A 27,211-nucleotide genomic window follows, 5' to 3' on the forward strand; every position below is an offset into this window, starting at 1 on the left:
GGATGATCAGCCATGATCATATTGAATGGTGGTACAGGCTCGAAGGGCAGCATGGCCTACTCCTGCACCTATTGTCTATTGTCTATTGACAGCATGCATCATTTTAAAAACTTTTATCTGATCATCTCCAACTTTTCTCATTTTAAAGAAGAAGGTTTAAAAAATTAAGAATCTTTTCAATCGCTCCGATCGCTATGATTTGGAGATGCCGGTGTTGGACAGGGGTGTACAAAATTAAAAATCACACAACACCAGGTTATAGTCCAACAGGATTAATTGGAAGCACTAGCTTTCGGAGCACTGCTCCTTCATCAGGTCATCAACCACCTGATGAAGGAGCGGTGCTCCGAAAGCTAGTGCTTCCAATTAATCCTGTTGGACTATAACCTGGTGTTGTGTGATTTTTAACTCCGATCTCTATTTTTTGGTACCATGCTTTACATCTTCTTTTACATCTATTTGCTGTTGGTATGCACTTTTTCTAGAATGGAGGCTAGGACAGGTGACCAGTACACTAGTTAGGTGTCAGCTCTGGTTCAGTTCACAGCACTCGTGTAGGAATCAGAAAGTTGTGAGTTCAAGTTCCATCACCTGACTAGCTGTGATTCCCTTGAAGGCAGCCATCATGAATATGATAAACCAGATGGCATCCTTCTGTGCTGTATCCATTGTATGATTACAACAGTGCCTACAGTTCATCAGCCATAAGGCACTGTGGAACACCCAGTGATCATGAAAGAGACTTTATACATGCAGATCCTTCTCATCTGTATAAGTTTAACATAATTTCACAAACTCCTATGCCTTGTTAGTGTTTTCATCATTTTGCTAACTCAGAATATTGCTTTTAATGATTTTCTCACTTTGATCTTCTGTCTCATTCAGTGTCTTAACTATAAAGTGAAAGTAACATTTCTCTTGTTGCTACTAAAATGCATCATCTTGCACTTACCAGTTGAATTTTCCATTCAACTGTCCAGTCATCAAATTTTGTTCATGTAATGCATTACGTTGCCTTCTTCCTTAGCCAGTTCTATCCCCAGATAGATATCATCTCTCTAAATTTGAATAGTAAGTTACTTATTTCTAATTCTGAATCACTAATAAAAATTACTATAACATGGTTAGCCCCAGAACAGATCCTCATGAAATAATGCTTTCTCTCTTCTTCCAATATGAATAACTTACCTTTACTCGTGTTGTCTGCTTCTGGTTTTCAGCCAATTTGTCATCCATTCAGCTACATGTCTCCTCATTCATGTGCCTGAATATTTGGCATACCATGTAGTATCTTATTAAAGATGTTAAAAATCTATAACTAGCATTTATTGCATTTTGTTTGTTTACTTTTTCCATTTTCTTCCCTCTTCTCTGAGACTATGTGAATGCATACCATCAGATCTGAGACCTTTTCACTTTCTTTTATTAGTTTGTAAATTCTTTCCTCCAATCCTATTCCACTTGTATTGGTAACTGTTAACCTTATGTTCTAGTACCATGTCCACATTCTTATCTTCTAATTAAAGCTATAGACGTCATAGGATAAAGCAGTGCTGAAGTTCACCATTTAGCCCATTGTGCATAGATCAGCTCCAGTTTATCGAAATCTACTGCTCTTTCTCCATAGCCTTGTGTTTTCTTTAAGTGATTATGCAATTTCTTTTGAATGTTCTATTGGACCTACTTCCATCCATTCAGGAAGTGCATTTCAGTTCACAATAACTAAATCTGAAAAACAAGTTTCCTTTGTCAATTCTGGTTCTTTTGTCAATCATCTTAAACTTGGGTCACTTGGATACAGAATTTTCTATTCCTGCAAAATGCTTTACACACTATCAAATTTCAACATGATTTGAATCCTTCTTCCCTTAACCCTAAAACACCAAAGTTTCTTTAGTCTGTCCATGGACCCCTTGCAACATTCTAATAAATCCCTTCCATCATCGCTCCAAAGGTTTGACATCTTTCCCAAATGCAGTTTCCAGAATAGAATACAGATTAGGAATAACCATTGTTTTATCCACGTTGAGGGCAACGTAATTGCTTTTGTATTTGGTCCTTCTACTAATAAAGCTAAGATGCCATACGCATTTTCAATGATGTCTTCAACTTGCTCTCCTGTGTAAAAACATTTGGCACACAGATCTTTGTTTCCGCACTCCCTTCAAAATTGTGCCGTTTAGTTCAAAATTGCACCATTTAGTTCAAATTATTTTCATTCCTTCAACCAAAATATACCATTGATGCCTACTTTGCCATACTGTCCATATGTTCTTGATGTTTGTGACATAGTTGAGTTTAGCATCATTGGTAAGCTTTGGATTTATCCCCTCTGTACACATGTCCAGGTTCATATGCATCAAAAAGAGTAGCGCTCCCAAACATTCACCCTCAAAGCCTGCAGTCAGGACAAATAAATTGAAATCTACCTGTATTGCAGGAATAGAAAATTCTGTATCCAAGTGACCCAAGTTTAAGATGATTGACAAAAGAACCAGAATTGACAAAGGAAACTTGTTTTTCAGATTTAGTTATTGTGAACTGAAATGCACTTCCTGAATGGATGGAACGCCATTGCATATTACCCTATCCCAAAAAACAGTTCATGAGTACTACAAATGTTTTACCCCATAGCCAGTTCTGCATCCATGCTGTCACTGTCCTTTTAGTCACATGGACTTTCACTTTAAAACAAATAGAGATGGTAGGTTTTTAATATGTCATATTTTGGAACAAATGTAGGCAGAACACTTACTTGGGATTATTCCAATGAAAATCTACAACAGTATTATTTTCAAAGCCTGCTGGCAACTTTTGGAAGTTCTGTGGTAGACCTTTTTTTAAAACATCTGTCAAAAATTATGCAAATTTTTCAAATGTACCTTGCATTCACTACTTGCATCAAGCTCATCCAGTATCACGAAGATACAATTACCTGTAGTTTATCACTTCCTAACTTTGAAGAAGATATTTTACATCTTTCCACCATGCGCTGTTAAATGATTGAAAATGCAGACAGATCATACTAATTGTTAGGGCTCTACTAACTGGTACGCAGTAGTTAACTGGGTAGGCCATCCTTCCATACTCAAAGGGAAATGGCTGATCCATGATCCAACTTAATATCTCAGGTACAGAAACAATTAAAGTCTACATGGACCTAAAACTTTTTGCAAGCCTGCAGTCAGGACAAATAAATTGAAATCTACCTGTATTGCAGACTGATGCACTCTATACTTTCCCTTGAAGATGACAAAATCAATATTTTACATTTGGCTTGACCAAACAAATGTTATGTAGCAAATATAAACTTATCTTTGATGCGATTTCAACTATGTTCAGAATACCACTAGGTGCATAATTTCTCCAGAAGTAAACAAAAAAGGTTTTCTCAAATGGTCCTTTTTCTGGTTTTTTTGATACCTGAATGTTTAAGGTGATAACAAATATGGGAAAAATACTTATGGTAAATAATATCAGTAGCACGCTTCTCTCTAGGACAGAGATGAGGGGAATTTTGTTTTCTCAGGGTTGTGCAACATTTGCACACTCTGCCTCAGAAGGCAGTGGAGATAGGGTCATTAAGTATTTTTAAGGCACAAGTAAATAAATTTTTGTTAAGCAAGGGAATCAAAGGTTATCAGGAGTGGATGGGAATGTGGAATTCGAAGCACAAACTGACCAGCCATGATCTTATTGACTGGCAGAGCAGACTCAAGAGGCAAATATCTACTTCTGCTCCAGTTTGTATGATCTGTTGAAACAGAATTCAGATGTTGTAAAAATTAAAAAGTCATTTGACGATGACTCAATTCCCCTGTATAATTGTTGTCCAAGGAAAGTAGACAATCTTCAGTGAATATTACAGATTTTACAATATGAAATATCTATTTTACGTTCCTTCATTTTACATTTATTGAAAATACAAGCTAGCAATTATTGAGGAAAGGCAATGATTGAGTTAGCAATTTTATGTATGGTGTTTAGATTAACAGGGCTTGTTAATAAGTGACGAGTTCAAGTTAGCCTATATGTTTAAGCAATTAGTATTGCATTTTTGAACTTGAATTGTTAAACTCAATTTACATTCAAAAGTTGAGAAAAAATAATTATGGGGGCAACACTCATTTGCCTATAGTTGAATATATGCAAGAAAGGATATTTTAAAAACACATCAGTTTAATTGAATATAGATTTTTCAAACCAATGCAATATAAAAAAAAGCTCAAAAAACTTGATTGACTGATTGTCCATAGCACCATACAAATGAAATGTGACTCATGAACAGCACATCTACATCACAGAAAGAAGAATGCCTGTTCCAAAACAAAATGGAACACTCAAGTTAATCAATTTCTGCAAAACAAATGTACGTGTGATGGATACTATGACAACTTCTCAAGTTTTATGCCGAAAAGGGTTAATGTTTTTAACTTGGTTTCAACTGAAGAAAGTCAAAGCGGCACACTGGATGTCTGTTCAGAATTATAAGCTCATGGCACACAAATCACAAGCAGAATTTTGTTTTTCAAAGGAAATTATGAACTCCCTTTGCAGTCAGTACTTTGAGTGTTCTCACATAGCAGTCAGCAGCATATCCAATTTTGGCAATATGCCTAGATTGGAGTAAATAAAAAGTCTTTTCTCTTACTTCATCTGTAAAACAATTGGCCCTGAATTTGCTGAAGGCTTGCACCATATAAATGGTGCTTCCACAGCATTTGCCATTCTTACTGTGCAAGAAACACCAGGAAATTTATGCATCAATGACTTACGCCATGTTGCAGTTTCATGGGACTTTTCATGCTGCTCCTCAAAGCTCTCAGTGAAAATGTTGAACAGCTAATCAACATAGCTCCTCTCTCTATTGAAATATAGTGATGGAATTTACCAAATTATACTGCGGCATCGCAGTCATTTAGAAATTACAGGTTGGTACTGAGGGGCTTCGAAGCAGCATAGTATTCAATTATTCAGCAGATTGCCCGATAACATTTACAGTGACTTGTTCCAAGAGTTTCATTTAAATCTTGTACTGTAATTAAATAGCAAAATCATGTTTTGACAGGTAGCCATGTCCTGATTTCAACCAGCTGTTATTTGTTATATTCATGTTAAACGTGCTTATGCATTAAACCTGCACTATAATTCAAAATGAAGTATGGTTAGGGATAGCATGCAGTTCAGGGGATGACTCCATAGGGGACACCAGATTTTCCTTAATGTCTATTCATATATTTAAATGCTGGTGTCTGTACAAATTCAACAGTCAAATTAAATCAGTGCTGCACATTCTGCCTATATTTTCCCATATTATCACATTGGAGCTATTGCTGTTGAATGGTGTCCTATTAAATAACTTATTGTTCTGTTCTGTTTCTCAAAACATTACTCCAGCAGCATCCATTTGAGCGAGACAGTGTTTGACTTGTTCCATTCCTATCTATCTCTCCAGAAACATCCAAGGTGACTTGTCTTTCTGCTGCATAACAATTACCGCTACTATCTACTGTCTCTACTGACCCCAAGGAGCTATCCTCCTATTTCTCATTTGCAGGCAAAATTATTGGAAAACAAAGCCTATTTTCATACTTAGGAGATGACAACCAGCTCTACCTCATCATCACATCTCTGCACCCTTGAGTTGTCAGGTTGGTTATTAGGACATCCAATATTGGCTGAGTAAAAATATTCTCCAACTATAATATTGGGAAAACCAAAGACATTTTCTTTCCTTCCCATTCCCATCTAAGCACCAACTCCACCTTTTTCTCTGCAACTTAAACAGATTGTTCATAACCTTGACAGTGTCATTGACTTTAAAGTGAGCATCCAGTTAGATAACTGTGCCATAACTAAGATAACTTATCACCATCCAAGTAACATTATCCAACTGTTTCCTTGGCTTAACTCATTTGATGCTGAAATAATTGTCCCAGTAATTGTTACCTCTTGACATGATTGACAGTCCTGATCATCCATCCCCTGTCAATTTGAGGTAATCTAAAACTCAGTTACCCATTGTTCTAACTTGCATTAAGTTCATTTCATCCATTATGTTGGTGCCCATTGATCAACATTGACTTCCAGTTAAGCAATCCTTTGATTTTAAAATTTTTGTTCTTGCTGTGGATCCTTCCTTATCTTTCTGAGGTCATCCAGCTCAACAAACAGCATGGATTTGACAATGGCTCAGTGGTTAGGACTGCTCCCTGACAATACTGGTGACTTGGGTTCGATTCCAGCTTTGGGTGATGGTTTGTGTGGAGTTTGCACATTCTCCTTGTATCTGTATTGGTTTTCTCTGGTTTTATCCCACAGACAAAGATGTGGACATTAGGTGGATTGGCCGTGCTAAATTGTCCCTAGTGTCCAAGGATGTGAAGGCTTAATGGGTTAGCCATGGGAAAGGCAGGGTTACAGGGATAGGGTGGTGAGGGGGTGAACGGGGACTGGGTGGGATGCTCTTCAGAGGGTATTAGCCCTTCTCCAATTGTAACGGTTCCATTTTTGGCAGCCTTCAAAACAGACTGAAGGGATTCATTCTCAAATATTCTCTGGTTCTCTACCGTTTTTTCTTGTCTATAAGCTCTCCATAAAAGTTTCTTTCTATCTCTATACGTAGCTTGCGAGAAATGTTGTTTGACATTTTTATGAAGTACCTTGGAATATTTGTTGTTTAAAAGGCACGATATGAATACTACTTGCTGTTGTGCTCCAGTGTTTTGGATTTGTATCAAACTTTATTTCACTGCTCCTGATCTTTCACGACACATGTTGCATCACATTGTTTATTTATTCAGTAAATATGATGTCAATTAGCACTTTGAGAATAGTCTCACTTAAGGCAGCTGCCGCCAACAATGCATAAGTGCAAATCTAGACCATCCTAACAAACAAAGTGAATATAAAATTTGAAATGATTTGTGTTCCTACTTTTATTCTGCAACCAAAGTTTCATAGCCTTTGAAAAGACAAAATGATTAGTGCGAAACTATATCCTTTCATTTTACCTTTTTTAAAATTGTGGACTAAACTGGGTAAAGGACTGTTTTAAAGCAAAGGTCTGAAGAACAAAATACTGTACTTTTAAAAAACAAGTCAATGAAACACATTGTGTATGATATTTATCCTGTTGTTCAAACACTGGCCTTAAGGCCTGAAGAAAGCCAGTTTATTTTATCCCAACAGTTCTCTAAGCTATTCCTTTTAACCAATAAGTGAAATACTTTATAATTTACAAACCAGTTGCTCAGTGTTTGTTGTAAAGAAGTGAAGGGACCTGAAGGAAAATATCAGAGACCCCCCAAACTTGGGAAACCAAATGACGGGCCCATGAAATCCTAAGGACTCGCATCTTTGAACTGCTTTTCTAGTTATATTTTCTACGCATAACCCCAATTTTCTTTTTGTCTGTCTGTATATGTGTGGGTACTGAGGATTTTAGAAAAGAGAGTCAGTAAAATTATATGTCAACAGTTCATAACTGTTTGCCTGTGGTTGGAATCCTTTTAATTGTAATAAATAGCAGTCCTTGCAAAGTACAAAAATGTGGTCTGTGTTTTCTGTTAACCTGGGTCCATCTGATAGTTAGGTTGAGTCTTTGCATTCCTTCACAAATTTTTTTAACTTCTTTGACAACTGTTGGAATAGCTGGGCTAGTGCACTACCCCAGTAAGGCATAACAAGTATAATAACAATTACATCACATTTCGAGACAAAAATCAAATAGATAACGTTTACATTTTACAACTGGGTCTCTCAGCTTTTACCAATTATAAATATCTGCATTATGAAACAGTTACATGTAAAATTCACAAGCTTTTTGTGAATATTTAACACTGCAGGTTTTCCTGTGGTTTGCCCCCAGATACAGAGTTGAGTTTTCACTTTGGGTGGAATCAGTGAGCCACACACATCTTGTTTTTTTGAATTTCTTTTGTTTAAATTTCTGCTCAAATTTCTTTGTATGTCACAGAGTATATTGCAAGTATATTCAGGCTGCATTTTAAAATATAATTGTTTATTTAAAAAATAAAACTATCTAAAAAATATTCCTTGACACTCAAGAGCAATTTATACCACTGAAAATGGGCCTATTACAATAATGTCCTTAATAAGTTTTTGGTTAGCTTGTTGTGATCAGCCCACTTTTAGATAATCGACAATGCCATTCAACACCAACACATATGATTTACTAGTTTCATTGTGCAGAGTACTCAGTTTCTCAGAAAGTTGATTTTATTTTTATTTTTGAAAAGAGCCTTCCAGAGGCCTTGCACCAAGAAAAGCATAATTTAAGAGACTTCTTCAAAGCTCACAAAGTGGTATAATGGTTGTAGTGATTCGAATGCGGTTCCAGCCAGGTGGACCTTATAGAATATGAATTCCCTGACTGGGACTTTTAAGCCTGCTGCAAGCATTGAGGAGAAAGTGAGGTCTGCAGATGCTGGAGATCAGAGCTGAAAATGTGTTGCTGGAAAAGCGCAGCAGGTCAGGCAGCATCCAGGGAACAGGAGAATCGACGTTTCGGGCATAAGCCCTTCTTCAGGAAAGCCCTGTCTGGCAGATATAAACAAGCATGTCAGGAGTGCTGCTCACTCTAGGAAATAGCTTGGTGCTAGCTGGGTCAGTGTCACGTACTATGCACATGTAAATAAAAAGGTGAATTGATAATGGGATGCTGGCCTTTGTGGAGTTGTTTCAATGGTGATTTATTAATCAGGGTTTAGTCAGTTGGGCAGGGTGAAGGCATATCTGATTGATGGGCTTGGGTTCCAAATTGATGTTTCTTAAACCAGTATGGAAGTTTTCAAAAACTCAATATTCGTATCTTTTATCACTTTAAGTTCCTCAATATATTTGCACTGACTTGGCCCGTTATGAACAGATTGCAGCAGAAAAACTTGCAGAAGTTCTGTTCCATCATTCTTGAATGAAAAAAATACTTCCACGCACAAAATGGAATTGCAGAACAAGGTATTATCAGATTACTTACAGTGTGGAAACAGGCTCTTCAGCCCAACAAGTCCACACCGACCCGCCGAAGCACAACCCACGCCGACCCATTCCCCTACACCTAACACTACAGGCAATTTAGCATGGCCAATTCACCTAACCTGCACATTTTTAGACTGTGGGAGGAAACCGGAGCACCTGGAGGAAACCCATGCAGACACGGGGAGAACGTGCAAACTCCACACAGACAGTCGCCTGAGGCGGGAATTGAACCCGGGTCTCTGGCGCTGAGGCAGCAGTGCTAACCACTGTGCCACCGTGCCACCCACATGGTGGCACAGAAAGATTTGAAGACAGCTAAATCCTAAATTGGGATCAAATTGTTATGATTCGATTATAACTTTTACACAAAGAATACAATAAGAACAGATAGATTTGAATTCAATGCCTGAGTCAAAGTTTGTATCAAGTCTATACTCTTAGTCTCCTCCATATTGTGTAATTCTACAAGTTATAATTTGGAAGCAAATACATTAAGTAGCATACAACTTTAGTGGAGAGGTGACAGACAAACATTAAAAGGGTTTGCACAGCAACAGCTGCATAATTCAATGTGGCTGTATCTGCCACTGTTTGCCACTATCTCAGTTTGATGGCTGGATTAACTTGTCTGCCAACAGCTCCAGCTGGTATAGTACATTATAATGCGATGTCACGCTGATCATTACCACAGTCAGATGATGCACACATGCAAAGCCTGTTCCAGTTAACCCGATTTTCCAGATCAAATCTACAGGCTATTTCCCTCCATGAAATTCTAACATTGATCGGTAAATAATATATTCCTAATGTGATACAACTGGAAAATGTTATTTATGTTCATTCCCTACTTTAAGAAAAAAATTTGCAGGAATATTTAAGAAAATTGTCTGGCATAAACTGACTAGGGTAAGATTTTTTTTAAAAATCAGCTCCAGCACATGAATAAACAGTTAGAGGAGAAGTCTGTAATATCAGACAAACAGAAAGGATGTTGCAAAATGTCAAAATATAAAAATGTTTATTCATCGCAGGGTAACCACTCAGGCAACTGGTTACAAAAATAAATATCTGAAAGAAACACATTCAAAGGGAAGTGAATTCTGCCACATATTGCCTCTGCTGGGTCTAAATTCTTTTCAGGAGTGACTAATGTGAGGTTTTTATTAATATTGTTTTCTTTTAAATTATCTGTTTCAATTTAAGGTCCTAAAGAATAAAGATGAGGTACCTGATCTTCTACTCATTCTGCTCAACAAGCTTGACTTGATCACCAAGGAGACTACGAGCCAATATCGACCCTTGTTGAGAACATAGGCAGGAGCAGCTAGGCTAAATTAGGGCAGACTTTCTGTTTCAAACTTTTGGAAAGAGAGTAAGAGAAGTCTCCCAGAGACAAAATTTGCAACTGGTATAGTCAGCAGAGAGAAGTTGCCAGTCTTCTGTGAGTTATTAAGTAAAATGTCCAAGGGAGGATAGTCTCTAGAGAAGGAATTGCCTGATGATCTAAAGACTCTGGAACATTTGCCCTGATCAGGTTGGAAGCAAACATTATTTACAGTCTGCCTTCTGACTCAAAGTTAGTATCGGTTTTCTCAGACAACTGATGGTCAGGTTGTTCGACAGTCACTGGCCAATACAATTTGATGTATCAGGGATACATGAACCCTTTGGAAATGGAAAATATTCTTGGACTGCATCCTGTAAAGACTGCTTTTCTGCTGCAAGAGTGGTGTAATGCATGAGTGTAGCATGGGTTTTTGATCATAACGCATTAGGGTTAACTTTTCAGTAGTTCCGATGTTTATTGCCTATTAATGGAATGATTAGTCTCACATGTAATTCAGGCAGCACAGACAGGACCCAAGGTTTTAGCTGTAGCAGAGAAAGAGAGAGAGACAGCTTCCACAGCCAACTTCAAAACCTCAACAACTACTGAAAGCTAAACTGGAATCCTGATTCTATGGGAGTCAGACTCACCCATTCATACTGCTTCTATTATTCCAATTTTTTTAAACCCCGAGGCTTCACAACCTATTTACTTGATTGGCTTGGAGGTGACAGCTGGCTCCTATAGCTCAAGGCTTCTCTTTAAAAAAAGCCAGGTCCAAATACATCCATTAAAGCCATAATTTCATCATATTAATCAATATTGCGTTTTGTTTGTTACAGTAGAAGTCTTACAAATTGAAATCTTGTCAAGGCATTCCTTTGAGGCTTTTACTGGGAATTCAAATAACTTTTGCAAATTTATTGGATCCTATGTGAGTCATAAAAGCAAGTATAGTGAACAAAGAAACTTGTCTACGTGACAAGACAACCAAAGCAGTTTGGGAGAGTGTGAGTGAAGTGACATTACCATGCCATTGTCTTTTGCTAAATGTTACCTGAAATTCTCTGAAAGAAAAGGAGCCCCAAATTAGCTAGTCCCTGGCTACAGAAGCAATGAAATCCAAAAACTTTGCAAATAGTGCTTTTCCTTTAAAACTGAAAATATTCTGAGAGATTTAAATCTGGCAGAGTCCAAGCTGTTTAATTAGTACCTGGGGCACAGCCTTGAAATGAGCCTCCTTATGTTGTTTCGTACAGAATTCTACTTGTTAAAAAATATTCTTTGGAATAAATATTTCATTGGCTGCAGAAACACACTCAAGCGAAACATTCATACTGCTGCATTGGCCACACGTTACCTCAGTGAAAAGGTTTGCCAAATATTTTGAGAGACTCAAATGCTCCTTTTAAGTTTTTCCAAACATATGGAAAGCACTTTCTGCTCACCTAACTAGATCTTGTTTTCTCACTAAACCTGAAACACTAATCCCAAGACAAAGTAAAACATGTCTTTGGTATAGATTGGCAAATTGAGCTTGGGATGGGACCATGAAAGGAAGAATGATGGTAACCAGACTACAAAAGACCAGAATACCAGCTAACAGAGGCACTAACATAAAAGGATTGGAAAAGCAAATTTCTGCAAATGTTGGACATCTGATATGAAAAATTAAAATGCTGGAAAGACTCAGAAAATTAGGCTCCATCTGCGGAGAGACAGTCAGAATGTTATCACTCCTTCAGTGACAAGAACAGAGGCGAGAAGGTTCAATGTAGGTAACATTGAAAGAAGATGTATTTCCTGAAGGACTCCTGCCCGAAATGTCAATTTTCCTTCTCCTCGGATCCTGCCTGACCTGCTGCGCTAATTTTGACTGTAATCTCCAGCATCTGCAGTCCTCATTTTTGCCTAAATTGTAAGAACTACCCATCGCTGTCCTGCTGATATACAATGTTTCTCAACACAGGGAGGTTGGTATCCTAGAGATGCCCTCCCGGCAGCACCTCTGAAGGGCCACTGGGACCAAAGGATTCCTGGCCTAAAGAGGGGACTATGGTCAACAGAGGCACCCCCATGACCTCACAGAATCCCATGGAGCTTTGCTCCTTTGGTTCTTAAATTTTAATGTTTACATGGTGCATTTGAATATTGGATATCTCAATTGGTTTACAAAACTAAGGGTGATGTAACTAATGGTACAATCAATGTCAAACTATCAGTAAACATCAAAGCAATGGCCACAACATTCAACTATCTATTCTTCAAGAACAATTAAGAGACTGATCCGTATAACTTTTCTTTAAAAAAATATTTGGCTCATTTACAACTCAACTCTGCATATGTTGCATTGGTATTTCTTCTTATCTATTCTTACTAGTTTTGTTTATTCACCAAAGCATGGTTAACTTGGCTCCTTTTAATACATAGGTCTTGGAGAAAGGGAAGGGATCCTTTTAAAACTAAACTTGTTGCAACCCAAGGGGGATGTGTGAAAATAGAAGGAGGGTCCCTCACCTTACAGCTTTGGTAAATTCCATCTGTAACCCTGATCATTAAATCCCTACAGTGTGGAAACAGGAACTTGGCACATCAAGTCCACACTGACCCTCCAAAGAGCATCCCACCCAGACCCATCCTGCTCCCCAAACCCCCAGTAGCATTTCCCATGGCTAACCCATCTAGCCTGCACATCCATGGACACTATGGGGAATTTAACATGGCCAATCCACCCAACCTGCACATCTTTGGACTGTGGGAGGAAACCGGAGCACCTGGCAGAAATCCACACAGATACGGGGAGAATGTGCAAACTCCACACAGTTGCCTGAGGTTGAAATTGAACCCAGATCGCTGACATGGTAATGGTTTTGGGAACTTTACTTGTGATCTGGTCATAGCATCTTACCACTTGGAAATGTAGGAAAGCATTCCAATTTGTTTCAATATTTTGTAATAAAAACAATTATAGTTGTACAGACAAACAGATCACATAATTGGTCTATGTTACTTATGGATAATATTAAATTTAAATGCAGAAAGGCAGTGTAATTAGTCCAAAAATCAAACATGTTTGACGAATCTTTATGCATGGAAGCAAATACAAAACAAAAATTTGAGGGGATCCTTAGGTTTCCAAGGTGCCTTTCCCTTGAATATGCATGCACAATTGCAGAACATCATTTGTCGATGTTAATTGAACGAATAATCAAAGCAGTAGTTGTGACTTGCCTGTAAGAATGACTTTGATCCTAAACTATACTGTAGGATGATTTCTCTAATTGCTTAGCAGTCATGATGCATAAAGCTATCTGCATTCAACAGCTAACTCACAACGACAGCAGTAGCACAGAAATTATGGCTCTCTCTGTCAAGCTCTAAGCATTAGCATAGTTTATGGACTCATTTCTACACAGGCCTGAGTATCACTGAGAACGCAGTGAAGGATATCAGAAGTGCATGCTAAGATTAGGCACCTGAATTCAGAGTGAAGACTGTATTAGTTAAACTGGAAAAGGGATAGGTCAGGAATGACCTTTTTAAAATTAGCCGACCCTAGAAGGTATGGAAATTATAGATGTTGCAATTAGCATAATCACAAATTACATAAGGGGCATAACATTAAATTTAAAACAGGTACAATGAAAAGACTGTTGAGATTTAACTAATGTTATTGACAATATCAAATGGATTGCCAAAGGATGTACTAAGAGCTGATTAGATTAGCAAATTCATCTGAGAACTGAATAATTGTTTGCATAAAAACCTGAGACAGGGACATGATACTTATTGAACTCTGATGTGCTGCAATGATTCTTTTTCTATTGCTGTGCCCTTACGTGCTAGTGATCCTCCACATTAATTTTGAACCTCAGCAAAGAATGGCCCCTCCATTTTGACTTTGGCCTTAATAAACAAATTACATACAATAAAGATTGAAATTCTTGAGTACAAGTAATGTATGCTCCAGACTTCTTCCACCTACCGTTCCAACAGAACAAAACTGTTTACTTTAATTTTTTAATGTACACATTTTAAAAATTTTTACTAAGATTTAGGAGACATAGCGTTCAGTTTTAACCTCATGGTATGAAGCTCACAAAGAGGTTGGAATGGTTTTCCTCAAATGGCGGTTGATGCAAATTAAATGGTTAAATTTAAATCTGAAATAGACAAATTTTTATTAATCAAGGGTATCAAGAGACATGGGCCCAAGGTAGGTATGTGGAGTTAGGCCACCGATCAGCCATGACCTTCTTGAATGGTGAAGCAGATTTGAGGGGTCAAATGGCCTACTCCTACTCCTATGTTCCTATGAAGCACTGTCTGAGAATTGCAACTAGCATCTTGATACAGTGATAAAAAGGAGTTGAGGTGTGGAAAGCTCTGTAGTAAGATTCAACCTACTTATTGCGAATGATAAAGATTACTCCACATTGCTCGCACAGGAGAAAATATGAACATTTTTCACGCCTGTGTCAATTTAAGCAGGATTTGCAACAGCATTTGTTTAAATGTGATTTATAACCTAATCTTTGAATTCATTCGTTATTAAAATTCAGACTTAGTCAGCCATGACTGCCACCTTACCAAACTCCTTTAACGTCCTTCCATCTCTCATCCTTCCTGAAAATTCCTGAATCCTTCCAATTCAGCTGCTGCCCTTACAAGAGCACAGAAAAGGCTCTTGATTAAAGTCATGCCTGGTGTCCAATGTGACCATCACAAAAGTAAGCAATCCCTCCTCATTCCTCTTGACCTGCCTGTAATCTTCAACACAGTTGACCACTCTAAACTTCACCATCCTCCAGCCTGGATGAGCCTGCCCTTGTCTGGTTCAAGTCTTAACTATCAAATTACAGTCACTGTATCGCATGAAATGGCTTTTCTTGTAACACATCAACAATTACGTCTGGTTTCACAAAAATCTAACATTGGCCCCTTCCTGTTTCTTATCCAAATATTGCTCCTTTGTGAAATCTCCTCTTGCATACAGATACTCTACCATCATCTCTCTTTACTCCTTTACTGTCTCTAAATAATTAGACAACTTGTCCAATATCCAGCATTGCAGACGCAGCAGTTTTGCACCCACTTAAATGGTGGGAAGACTGGAGCTATTGTCTTTGGTTCTCATCACATACTCAGCCCCTTAGCCATTGGATTCATCCCTCCTCTTCTAGACTGAGCCAGACTGTTTGCAACTTTGGTGTTGCGTTTGGACTTGAGGTAAGCTTCCAACAGCATACCCACATTATCTCTAAAACTGCATGCTTTCACTTTCCCAACATCATCTGTCTGCACCCTTGCTTAAAGATTAGACGTTGCTAAAACTTGCATCAATGCTTTTGTTATTGAGACTTAATTCTTTTACACATCTGGGCTTTGTGAACTTTATAGTTGTCCAGACCCTCGGCTGCCCATGTCCAAGCACACACTAAATGACATTCACCTATCACCCCTCTCCTCACTGATTAATAGCTGGCATTTGTCGAGCAATGTCTTGATTTTGAAAATTCTCATTCTTGTTTCCAAATCCCTTCATAGCCTCACCTATCCTTGTCTCTATCATCTCATTCACATACCGTCACCTCCCAAGATAACCAAACTGCTTCACAGCATCCCCAATCTCTGCACTGTTGATTGTCCTTTGTGTTACTTGGGTCTGAAGATCTCAATGTTCCCAGGTCTCTCCAACCTCCCTCATCCAACTTTCCGTGTCTACAAAACTCACTAAAAACAGAAATCTTCAATCAAATATTTGGTCATCTGCCCTAATATTTCTTCATGTTGTTCATGACCTGCTTGGTCTAAAGATGTCCTCCAGACTGCAATGCGATATTTTAGCAAATACAAGAAATGAGCCACATCAATACGGTTGTGTTGTAATAAAGGCATGGTTTTAAGACATAATGCACAACTTCAGTGAAAAGTCTTAAGGCAAAACTGGAATTTCTAAATATTTACACAAATTTAAATAAAGATCCATGTTTTATTTTCAAAGTAGCTACTCAGAAATTTTTAAAGTGCCTTGCAAAATATATTGCATTTCTTTCAAACCTTGATCCAAGCAAAACGTTCACATTTTAAAATTAAAATCACATTTTGGTACATGTGCTGGAATGAACTGGTTGAAGTTCATGAGTCTAGTGTTGGAAAGCATGCAATTTTTCAAACAATTTCTTGCCCTCCTGACACTGTCTGATTCACTGCAATCCCAGAGCAGGATACATAGCATAATCCACTTGAGTAAACAATTGCCTGAGCATGCATTTAAAATACTTCATATGATCCCTGGAGAAAAGAAAAGTAAGATTTCAAGATACAGCACTGCATTAAAAATTCAATAAATAAATATACTGATACAGTAAAACCATTCTGTCTCTGTGACAGACAAAATCTATCCACATAGTTTTTTGACTAATTTTGACAAATGCAGCAGTGGCCTACCATAGTTGTAACTGCGCACACCAGTTCTTTTTAAACAAATAAAACTTCTCACTATTCATTAAATTTAATATAAATTCTACAAATACTACACAATGTTTAAATGCAAGGTCATGCAAACTAATTATTCATTCAGCGTACCCTTTGCGTTTATATTGGTTTTCTGCTTGTTTCCTTCCCTAAGGTTCTTTTTAAAGCTTTGACACACTCCTCCCTTATAGGGCTCTCCTGAGCTAATGCTTTCACAAATGGCAACCAGATTTTGTTAGTACTGAATGAAGAAAATCAATTATCTAATACAATTTGAGAATTTCTTCATACATTTTCGACATTGGGATAGATTTTAAAACAACACCATCTTATTTATGAAGGAGAGGCATTATAATGTAATTGTGCTGAAAATCAATGATTGTACAAAATGAATGAAATAAAAACAAAAACCTTTAGCTTGACAGAGTTTCTGTGAAACCTTCTGATAAAACATCCCTGGAGGATTTAAATATGAAAAGCAGCAATATTCTAATAAATTTTAATTCTCGACACAATCACAGGCAGAGAATATTTAATGATGAAAAATGTGACCGACTTGCTCTTTTCCTCCATAATTAGGCACTTGCATTTCTCTAAATCTGTAAGTAATTAGTTCTATGAATGATCAACTAAACAGTGAACTCAGATCTCTGCAGTGAAAGGGAGAATGGATTGTTACTTGTCGAGTACTATTCTCTTCAGGTTCTAGCCAACTGCCAGATGTTATTGAGCTCCATTTACTGTTACGCTCTTCACAAATCTCGGTGAGAAAATACAATTTAATTAAATCTTTTGGTTTTAAAATTTAAGTATTAGACCAAATGAAATAGGAGTAGGGGTTGGCTATTTCATTTCTTGAACTTGTTCTGCCATTCAGTGAGACTATAAACAATCTGATTGTTTCCCTTTCCATTTTTTGCTTACCCTTCAGTCCCTTTGACTCCTTAGAAAATCAAAAATATGTCCATCTCAGCCTTGAATATATTCAATGAACCAACACTGACTTCTCTCTAGGGAAAAGAATCCCAACGATCAATGATCTGTCTTTGTACAGGAGCTGAAAATGTGTTGCTGGAAAAGCGCAGCAGGTCAGGCAGCATCCAGTCACAGGAGAATCGACGTTTCTGGCATAAGCCCTTCTTCAGGCTTATGCCCGAAACGTCGATTCTCCTGTTCCCTGGATGCTGCCTGACCTGCTGTGCTTTTCCAGCAACATATTTTCAGCTCTGATCTCCAGCATCTGCAGACCTCACTTTCTCCTTTGTACAGGAGGTAAAAGCAAGGACTGCAGATGCTGGAAACCAGAACTGATGAAGGGCCTTTGCCCGAAACGTCGATTTTCCTGCTCTTTGGATGCTGCCTGACCTGCTGTGCTTTTCCAGCACCACTCTAATCTAGACACTGTCTTTGTACAGTGCCTGCTAGCTCTAAAACCTCTCACAAGGAAATCATCCTTTCAGTATCTACTCCATCAACAACGTCAGAATATTAAGTTGCAATGGGATTGCCTCTCATTCTTGAAAGCTTTTCCTCATGAGGTGAGATGTTGATCCCAGAAAACAGGCTTGGAAACCTTCTTTGAATTGCATCCAATGCGAGCATTCTCTTCCGAAAGTGAGGAGACCAAAACTGGACAAGGCATTTCAGATATGCTCGCACCAATCCCTTGCACAGTTGCAGCAAAACTTCCTGACAGATATACTCCATTAATGTAATTCTATTTGCTGTACTGCACCAGGATGTTACATTTTTGTGATTCATATACAACAACACCTGGATCCCTCTGTATTTCAGCATTCTGCTGTCTCTCTCTCTCTATATATATATTTCCTACTTTTTAATTCTTCCCACCTCACAATTTTCCACGTTATACTTAATCTTCCAAATTTTTGCCCATACTTTTAATTCTTCTGAGAAGATTCTATATATTCTCCTCAGAATTTAGTTTACTGATATAACTCCACCGAGGCCCGCATTCCGTGACCTAGTCACCCTTTATTTACAAGTGGAGAGTCCTTGATATGGATCCAGCCCCCTCAGGGCCAGGTCTCAGCATGAACAGAACCTCTGACACTCCTGTTTATATCTGTCAGCCAGGGGTCCCTGATTGGCCCAAGTTATCCAGCCCAATCAGGTAACTCACATTCTATAAGGTACACCTGCTGATCTCATTGCAATCACTGCATTTACTACTTATCTTTTTATTGTGAGGAAAGAAATTGTCTGATACAACCAGGGAGAATAGGAACCAGTGCTGATCCCTATGTACTCCACGTGTTGCAGTTTACAAATCGGAAATCACCCATTCACCTAAAGTCTGTTTCATGTGAGCCCATCCTCTAACTTGTCCAATCAATCTGTTCAGAGATGTTGTTACACACTTCTGGAGCAGATAAGATTTGAATCAGGGCCACCCAGTCCCAGGGTAGGGACAGCACTAGTGTGCCACAAGAGGGCCCTTAAAGAATTTTTTTTACAATCATTCTGTTCAGAGTTGCTTTAAGGCACCTCTGGCTCAGATGGGACTTGAACCCAGGCCTCCTGGTCTAGGGGTAAAAATGTTGCTCGGATTCTTAGTCCAGCGATATTACCACTATGCCATCACATGGGATATCCACATTAATATATCTTTCCAATCATCATGTCTTGTTAGTTCTATTTTTATAAAATTTTCTTTGGAAATCCAAATAGACAATATATACTGGTTCCCATTTAACCACATCACTTGTTACATTCTCAAAAGGCTCTAATGAATTTATCAAACACAGGTTCCTTTTCATGAAACCATGTGTATACTGCCTGATTGCATTATGATTTCCCATACATCCTGATATTACCTCCTTAATAATGCAGTCTAGTCTTTTCCAAATGGGAAATGTTAGGCTAACTGGCCTGTAGGTTCCTGCTTTCTTGAATAGAAATGTTACATCTGCAGTTTCCAGGTCCACTGAGAATTTTCCAAATTTAAAGGAATTTCAGATGATTAGGGAGAGGTATATCACTACACACGCAGAGAACAAGGTAGCTATTGGTTCAATTAATTCAAATATAGTTTTAGGTATGCACTCACCAATTTCACTAGCAGTAAATTACCAAAAAGCACATTCAAGCTCAATTATTCCTGCGAGGAGAGAATTTTTGCTTTCTCATTTAGGTTCAGTATTTTTCTGCTTAAGAGCTATAGGTGAATATTGTTATTAATCCTCACATAGAACAACTATGAAATCATACCCCATTTAGAAATGGCGCCAAGATAATGCATTTATATATTCATATGCAGTTGGATTTAAACTTTATTTTATGCAATGGATAGGTGGGACAACTTCGATTAAGAAGGGTCACCACCCCCAAAATGTTAACACTGCTTTCTCTTCGCAGATGTTGCCAGACCTACTGTCTTTTTGCAGCAATTTCTGTTTTAGTTCCTGATCCACAGTTCTTTATTTCCAGATGTTGTTTTCCTGTTTTTCTGCAAAAATGGGAACTAAATCAACTTGGCAGCACAACGTTCCACATTTGAATGCCTCATGTATTATGCACAAAGCTGTCCTTGAATTCCCTTACAGTTACCTGAATATATGGCACATTAAAATATGGCTAATAATTGCCTGGCATCCAAATTATGAACAATTTATGAGATTTGCATTCAACAGTTTCTAAGCCTCCACAAAACTACGTTAAACATTGGGAAAATAATTATTCCACAAATGTCTTAATCTCTGATTAGGGATTCTGGGATGCTGAGGTTGTTTTCAGCATCCTGATTGGTACTTGACTTTATATTGGTTCCAGGAAGTTCTGCAGTCTTTTCCAGCATTGGCAACAACACAGTGATATAAAATGAACGATGTAAATTACCTTTGAGACTACCATGTGAGATGGACAGCAGCAAGCAAGGAAGGCAGCACAAAGCTGGGGGTGGTGCATACAGGGGAAGGCATGGTGGGGGAGACTCGTGTTTGAACATGGGAGAGAAGTTATATGGCTGCACTTCACGCTGAACCAGTTACTGAGCTGTAGCACACGTTGCAGCCAAGATTGAAAGCTAGCACTAAGCCCTTTAATGGTGAAAGTAATTATAGCCCCATTTCCTGTGCACACTCCAATTTGAATGGCGATCAGGGTTATATTTCATCACCTTCTCCACGAAGACTAGCTAGCAACTTAAAATTCATTTAGGGTTTTCTGGAATTCTTTGATTTCCTCAGTGATTGGTTGCACCTAAAAGGCCCTGCATTCTTTTTCTAATGAACCTGGAATTTTCTATAACATTCTGTTTTTCAATTCTCCAGCTGCAGTCATCAAAGACAGAAAATAATGAAGCTATGTTTTCAGTTGCTGAATAGACTTGATGATTCCATACTGCACCAGTCCTCGATACTGCCTTTCTTTTCCCCAGACTGTCAGGACGTAGGCTGTGCACTTGAGGCAAGGGATATCCATTCAATAACACCTCATGATTCTTGTCAGGAACTTGGGCACAGATATGTTGCAGTTTTGCCATGACAGCCACACAAAAAACACAGTCCTGAAAGAGGAGACAATAAGGATCTTAAAATAAAAGCTCTGAGTGTATTGTTCACTATCGTTCAGGGTAAGGTTCATCCTTTGTTGTTGTCTGTTGCTTGCTGTACATATTTACACTACAGTAGGAAAAGCCCAAAGTCACATGGAACATGGAACACAAGCAAGGGATAAAGTGGAAGCGGCTCCAAAGGAAGAGGAAGGCCCAACAGTAGAGTTAGAGCTCTGAGCTGGCAAATTACTGAAAATAACCTTTTTTGAAGAATCCCTCCCAATGCACAAGTCACTGCCCATTGATCTAACTCAGTCCTAATATGGCTTCAGTTTACAACTTTATGGATAGGCTCTAACATCTCTAAGAATATTAAGACTAACCATGATTCCAAAATAAGTTTCACTGATCCACCATGCTCAAGCATCTTTCATTTTATCAAATAACTAAAAAGAATGGAGGGACTAAATATCACAACTGTGAAAAGCCTCTCTTATATGCTTGATTATTTGTCTCAATGCTGCCATGAACTGGGTCCTTAAAGGCTACTGCTTGGGAAGTGGGAGGCTATTGAATTTCTGCTGAGACTACTCAAGGTGACCCTAATGGTCAATCTCAAGGGGTTCTAGATTTTGAGAGAGCCAGCTGGTGACAACTGGGACTCAGCTTTAGCTGTGATCCAGGAAGCATGGGGAATGGGAAAGTGTACAGGAAAACACTAGCATAGAGTAGCAAATGGTGACCAAGTGACAGGTTAAGGTTTCAGTGCAAGCTGGGCTGAGGGAAGGCTGAATCAGGAAATTCTACAAAACTGAAAATAACTGATCATCATCTTGGAAAAAAAATAGGATCAGACATTTAGCTCAGAGTCAAATATAGTAGCAAGACAATAAATAATCTGGAACATGGTAGCTGCAAAGATCAATAGAGAGTTTAGCAAGAGTATGATATTTGCGTGGAAGCCAAAGACTAAGGCTTTCATCCTCTCCATGTTTTGTTGAAGGTAACAGCTGAAGACAGCTCATTCAAGAGCGAATATGGAATAGCAGTCTGACAGCACAGAGAAAACTGAAAGAGCAAGTTAGGTGATAGTAAGATTAGGTTGTGATTCATCAGCCCTGATGTACTAAATATGTCTAAAATTTCCAAAGGACATCATGTAAATTAGGAAATTAAGGACTTTAAGAAGAGATCCTGAGGGTCTATCAAATTTGGGATTTGGAAGCGAGAATTCATGGAAAGAAATGCTGAGATTGGGAACAATGGAACTGAGTGGATAAACCCAACAAGAGGAAACAGAGGAGACTTATTGATGGAAAAGTTGTGTTTGATCACTGATGGCAACTTTGAAAGGAATGACATTGCAGCATGGTCAAAATCACACAGGATGCTGTTCCTGACTTTATGAATATACAAACAAAAACAGGGAAAGATCACTTTGACCCTTCTTCCAGTCACACACTATTGTGACATAATACTTGTTCTCTCCACACTCCCCAAAATAGGTTATCTTTGATCAGGGCCTCTGAAATGCTTTCAGAGAGATAGAAACCAGTCTGAGGAATTGAGATATCACTTGCTGAACATCTGGAAGAAAGCGTGTCAAGGGTCACCTTGTGCTATGGGTAAGAAGGAAAAATAAGAGGTGTATACTTGCAGTTTGCAAATCAGAAGACATTGTGGGATGAATGGGAAATGGAATTTGAAAAGTACAGTTAATTAGGAAGCTGCATAATTTTAATTAATTTCAGCATCTATTTTGATCATGGTCTCAACAAAAATCATTTCAATAACAGCCAACACTATCTCCTCTGTGGAAGACAGAACGTTCAGGCATACCTGAGCTCTCTATTAGCATTTGTTCATTTGCTTGCATATCACCTCATTTTGCAAGAGAGAAAGGGGCATTCAGTGTGTCTGCTAAGATATATTTGGTACATGTAATTGGCAGAGCATGCAAGCTGTGAACTGTCTATGTAAGGACTGCAGCAGTGCTAGAGTTTAGAGTGAATTGGGCCATTCAAATTCGCATGAAGCCTGATTCATAGTTATTTGGTGAGTGAATGATGGAGATTACTTGAACAATGGCTGAGGCTAGCAATGCAGTTGGTAGAACCTGGCACCTGAACGTGAATTCATTGGCCTTGACCAGTTCTGTGAGGTCGGACAATGTTTTATGGCATTCCTTCAAAACCTTTGGCCATGACTTCTGAAGTTGACCTCCAAGACAATCTGCTCCCACTACCTTTGGAGCATGTCTGGAGGCCTTTTAAAAATCACTATGGACACCAAACATCCCTTTTTACTTTCTACATTTCCTCCTCCAAGGCCTTCAGTGCAGCATCCATGAACCTCGCAGTCCAATCTGGTCTATGTTATGCCATTCATTTATCTTTCCTGCGTCAGAATCAATTACACAAGGAATTTCAGCATCTACCTCAACAGTAACACATTTCCCCTATTACAGGCACAGGCTGGTTTTGCCGGGTTAGTTTAAGATGGTGGCGGCTCACCACACCCACTATAATATTGGGTCCCTTGCTGACACAACAGCATGGATAGTATATATCACAACATTAACATACTGCCTTCATCACATTGAATAGGCATGGATTAATTATGCATTATGATTCCCCATCCACATTTTCAGGGGCTATTGAATTTCACCCCACTTGCATTTTAACAATACAACACTGCCTTTGGCAATGGCATTGAGAACAAACATTAGTCCCTGAAGAGTTAAAATACAAATAGAATTCACTTTGAAAGAAAAACAGTAAAGTGCATGACAGCTATTCACCTCATGAATTAGAGTTTATTTTGCTTAAAATTACTAGCAATTTCCTGCGTATTTTTCTTGAAGTCTACATCCACCAATCACCTACCATACCATTTGCTGGCTAGTTGCCAGTCATACTCCCTTGCACACAAAGAAAAACAACTTTCAAAATGGCCTCATTTTGATTGCCTATCAGTCATTACAGTTTAAAACAAAATGTTGCACCCATTATGCATACCAGAAAAAGGAATACTGATCAGTTACTCACAGTCTCTCTAGAGAGCGTAAGCCAAAGAAAGAGCCATTCTTCAGCAATGAGATCTTGTTGTTACTCAGGATCCTGCAAAATGTCAGAGAATAAAGTTAATGGAGAACAGTAAAAGGAGTTGCTGTGTAATGCATTTCTTTTTGTGTCAGCATAAAATTACTAAATTGCAGATTAATAAAATGCAGGTTGAATGAAATGTAGACTCATTTTTACTTAATAGTACATAAAGCATTTTACAGTTACATAGAAACTTTACATGTTGCATTTTATTGCAACTTATAAAAATTGGATCAACTACATTTGATTTCAGTTTGGTTCAACCAGGTGTAAGAGCAAGACCTAGGATTTTAATGTTCTGAGAATTATTGAAATATTTCAAAGAAGCAAATGCTCAAGCAAACCATCAAAACAAGTTAACTGATCATTTGTATCATTTGCTAACTGTGCTGCCCTAATGTGATCAGGGAGAAGGTAGGGCCGATCAGGGATAGCAGAGGGAACTTGTGCAAGGAGTCTGAGCAGAGAGGGGAAGCCCTAAATGAGTTTTTTGCTTCGGTTTTCACCATGGAAAGGGAACTTGTTGTAAATGAAAACTTGGAGGAGCTGGAATACAGTCTTGACCAGATCAAGATAAATGAAGTTGATGTGCTACAAACTTTGGAAAACATTAAGATTGCTAACTCCCCAGGGCTAGACCAGATTTATCCTAGGCTGCTCTGGGAAGCGAGAAAGGAGGTTGCTAAGCCGCTGGTGAGGATACTTGCCTCCTCACTCTCCACAGGAGTTGTACCAGAGGATTGGAAGGAGGTGAATGTTGTTCCTCTTTTCAAGAAAGGTAATAGGGATATCCCTGGCAATTACAGACCAAACATCGCTCAAAGTTGCCACCCAAGTGGATAGGGTGGTTAAGAAAGCATTATTAATGGCTTTCATTAACAGGGATATCATGTTTAAGAGCCGCAAGGTTTTGCTGCTGCTTTACAAGTCCCTGGTGAGGCCACACTTGGAATATTGTGTCCAGTTCTGGTTGCCCTACTATAGGAAAGATACAGAGGCTTTGGAGAGGGTGCAAAGATGGTTTACTAGGATGCTACCTGGACTGGAGGGCTTGCCTTATGAAGAAAGGTTGAATAAGCTTGGACTTTTCTCTCTAGAGAGAAGGAGGAAGAGAGGAGACCTGATCGAGGCGTACAAACTAATGAGTGGAATAGATAGAGTCAATAGCCAGAGACTTTTTCCCCAGGGCAGGATTGACTGGTGCGAGGAGCCATAGTTTGAAGATATTAGGAGGAAGGTACAAAGGAAATGTCAGAGGTAGGTTCATTACACAGAGAGTTGTGAATGCATGGAATGCGTTGCCAGCTGTGGTGTTGGAAGCAGAGTCATTGGGGACATTTAAGCGACTACTAGACATGCACATGGATAGCAGGAGTTGAGGGATGCGTAGGTTAAGTTATTATATTTTACAATAGGATTAAACCTCAGCACAACATCGTGGGCCAAAGGGCCTGTTCTGTGCTGTACTTTTCTATGTTCTATGTTCTAAATTACCTCCATAATAACAGTGACCCCCAAACTCCAGAAGTATTTAGTGAGTAGAAAGTCTAAAATATTTGCCCACTGGTACAATGGGGCTACAGTGCGCACCAACAACTGGATGCATTGCGGCAATCACTCATTCATCTCCCAAACCTGCGACTTGCACATCCTGGGAGAACAACAGGGAGTTGGGAGTGCCATTAATCCCAGGTCTTCTTCACACATGGTTGGTCCTGCCTTGGAAACTGATTGCTTTTCACTTGTCAATACTGGATCAAATTCCTGAACCTTGATTCTCACTGACGGGTGGAAGTATCTTATCCCTACGGTGATTCATGAAGGAGGCTCACCACCACCCAGGGACAATTCGAGAAGGAAGATAAATGCTGGTGGCTTTGTGAGCAACACCTGCAATCAATTACTGAAGTGGACCTCAAGTTCATTCCTGCTCTAAATTCACTCTAAAGTGTGAACTGCAAGTACCTTCATCTTCCTGTCTCTTTTAAATGCCTCTTAAAACAACACCAAGCCACCTTCTTTATGAGATCTTTACCTCTGTTTTGAGTATAAGCATGTTTGTTGTTGCAATTTTTTTTGAGTAACGAAACTCCCCTGTTTTTCTCTCACGGAAATCTTGGAACTGATTCACTTTCATTCAAAAGTATATATTAGATTAGATTACTTACAGTGTGTGGAAACAGGCCCTTCGGCCCAACAAGTCCACACCGACCCGCCGAAGCGCAACCCACCCAGACCCATTCCCCTACATTTACCCCTTCACCTAACACAACGGGCAATTTAGCACGGCCAATTCACCTAACCTGCACATTTTTGGATTGTGTACTACACCAATACAAATCCTTTTTACTTCACTCCCGATCAACCTGTTCCAAAGTAAACTGCCTGTCTTGTGATGCATTTTCCCCAGGTTTTCACTAGTTCTTTGCTTTATATGCACACAATACTTCGTAATAAATCATTTGTTAAATTCTGGACAAGTGGTGACAAGGGTCTGTCTATGTAAAAAGGACTAATGTGGTTTGTTTGTTTCACAGAAATGTTCAGAGTTGTTGAAGGAAATCCTGAGGGACAGGATGTACATGTATTTGGAAAGGCAAGGACTGACTCGGGATAGTCAACATGGCTTTGTGCGTGGGAAATCATGTCTCACAAACTTCATTGAGTTTTTTGAAGAAGTAACAAAGAAGATGGATGAGGGCAGAGCAGTAGATGTGATCTATATGAACTTCAGTAAGGCGTTCGACAAGGTTCCCCATGGGAGACTGATTAGCAAGGTTAGATCTC

General features: G+C 38.8%; 1 protein-coding gene across 1 annotated transcript in view; it reads right to left on the minus strand.

Moving 5' to 3' along the window:
• Window positions 1-27,211, minus strand: part of LOC122561112 (adhesion G protein-coupled receptor A3) — a 522,394-nt gene that overhangs the window by 433,643 nt on the left and 61,540 nt on the right. Inside the window, exon 2 of the mRNA XM_043712551.1 lies at window positions 24,368-24,439. Coding sequence (XP_043568486.1) covers window positions 24,368-24,439 — 72 coding nt within the window. The remainder of the gene's footprint in view (window positions 1-24,367; window positions 24,440-27,211) is intronic.

Source organism: Chiloscyllium plagiosum, chromosome 22, assembly GCF_004010195.1.
Source record: "Chiloscyllium plagiosum isolate BGI_BamShark_2017 chromosome 22, ASM401019v2, whole genome shotgun sequence".
In the NCBI taxonomy this organism is placed as follows: Eukaryota; Metazoa; Chordata; class Chondrichthyes; order Orectolobiformes; family Hemiscylliidae; genus Chiloscyllium; species Chiloscyllium plagiosum.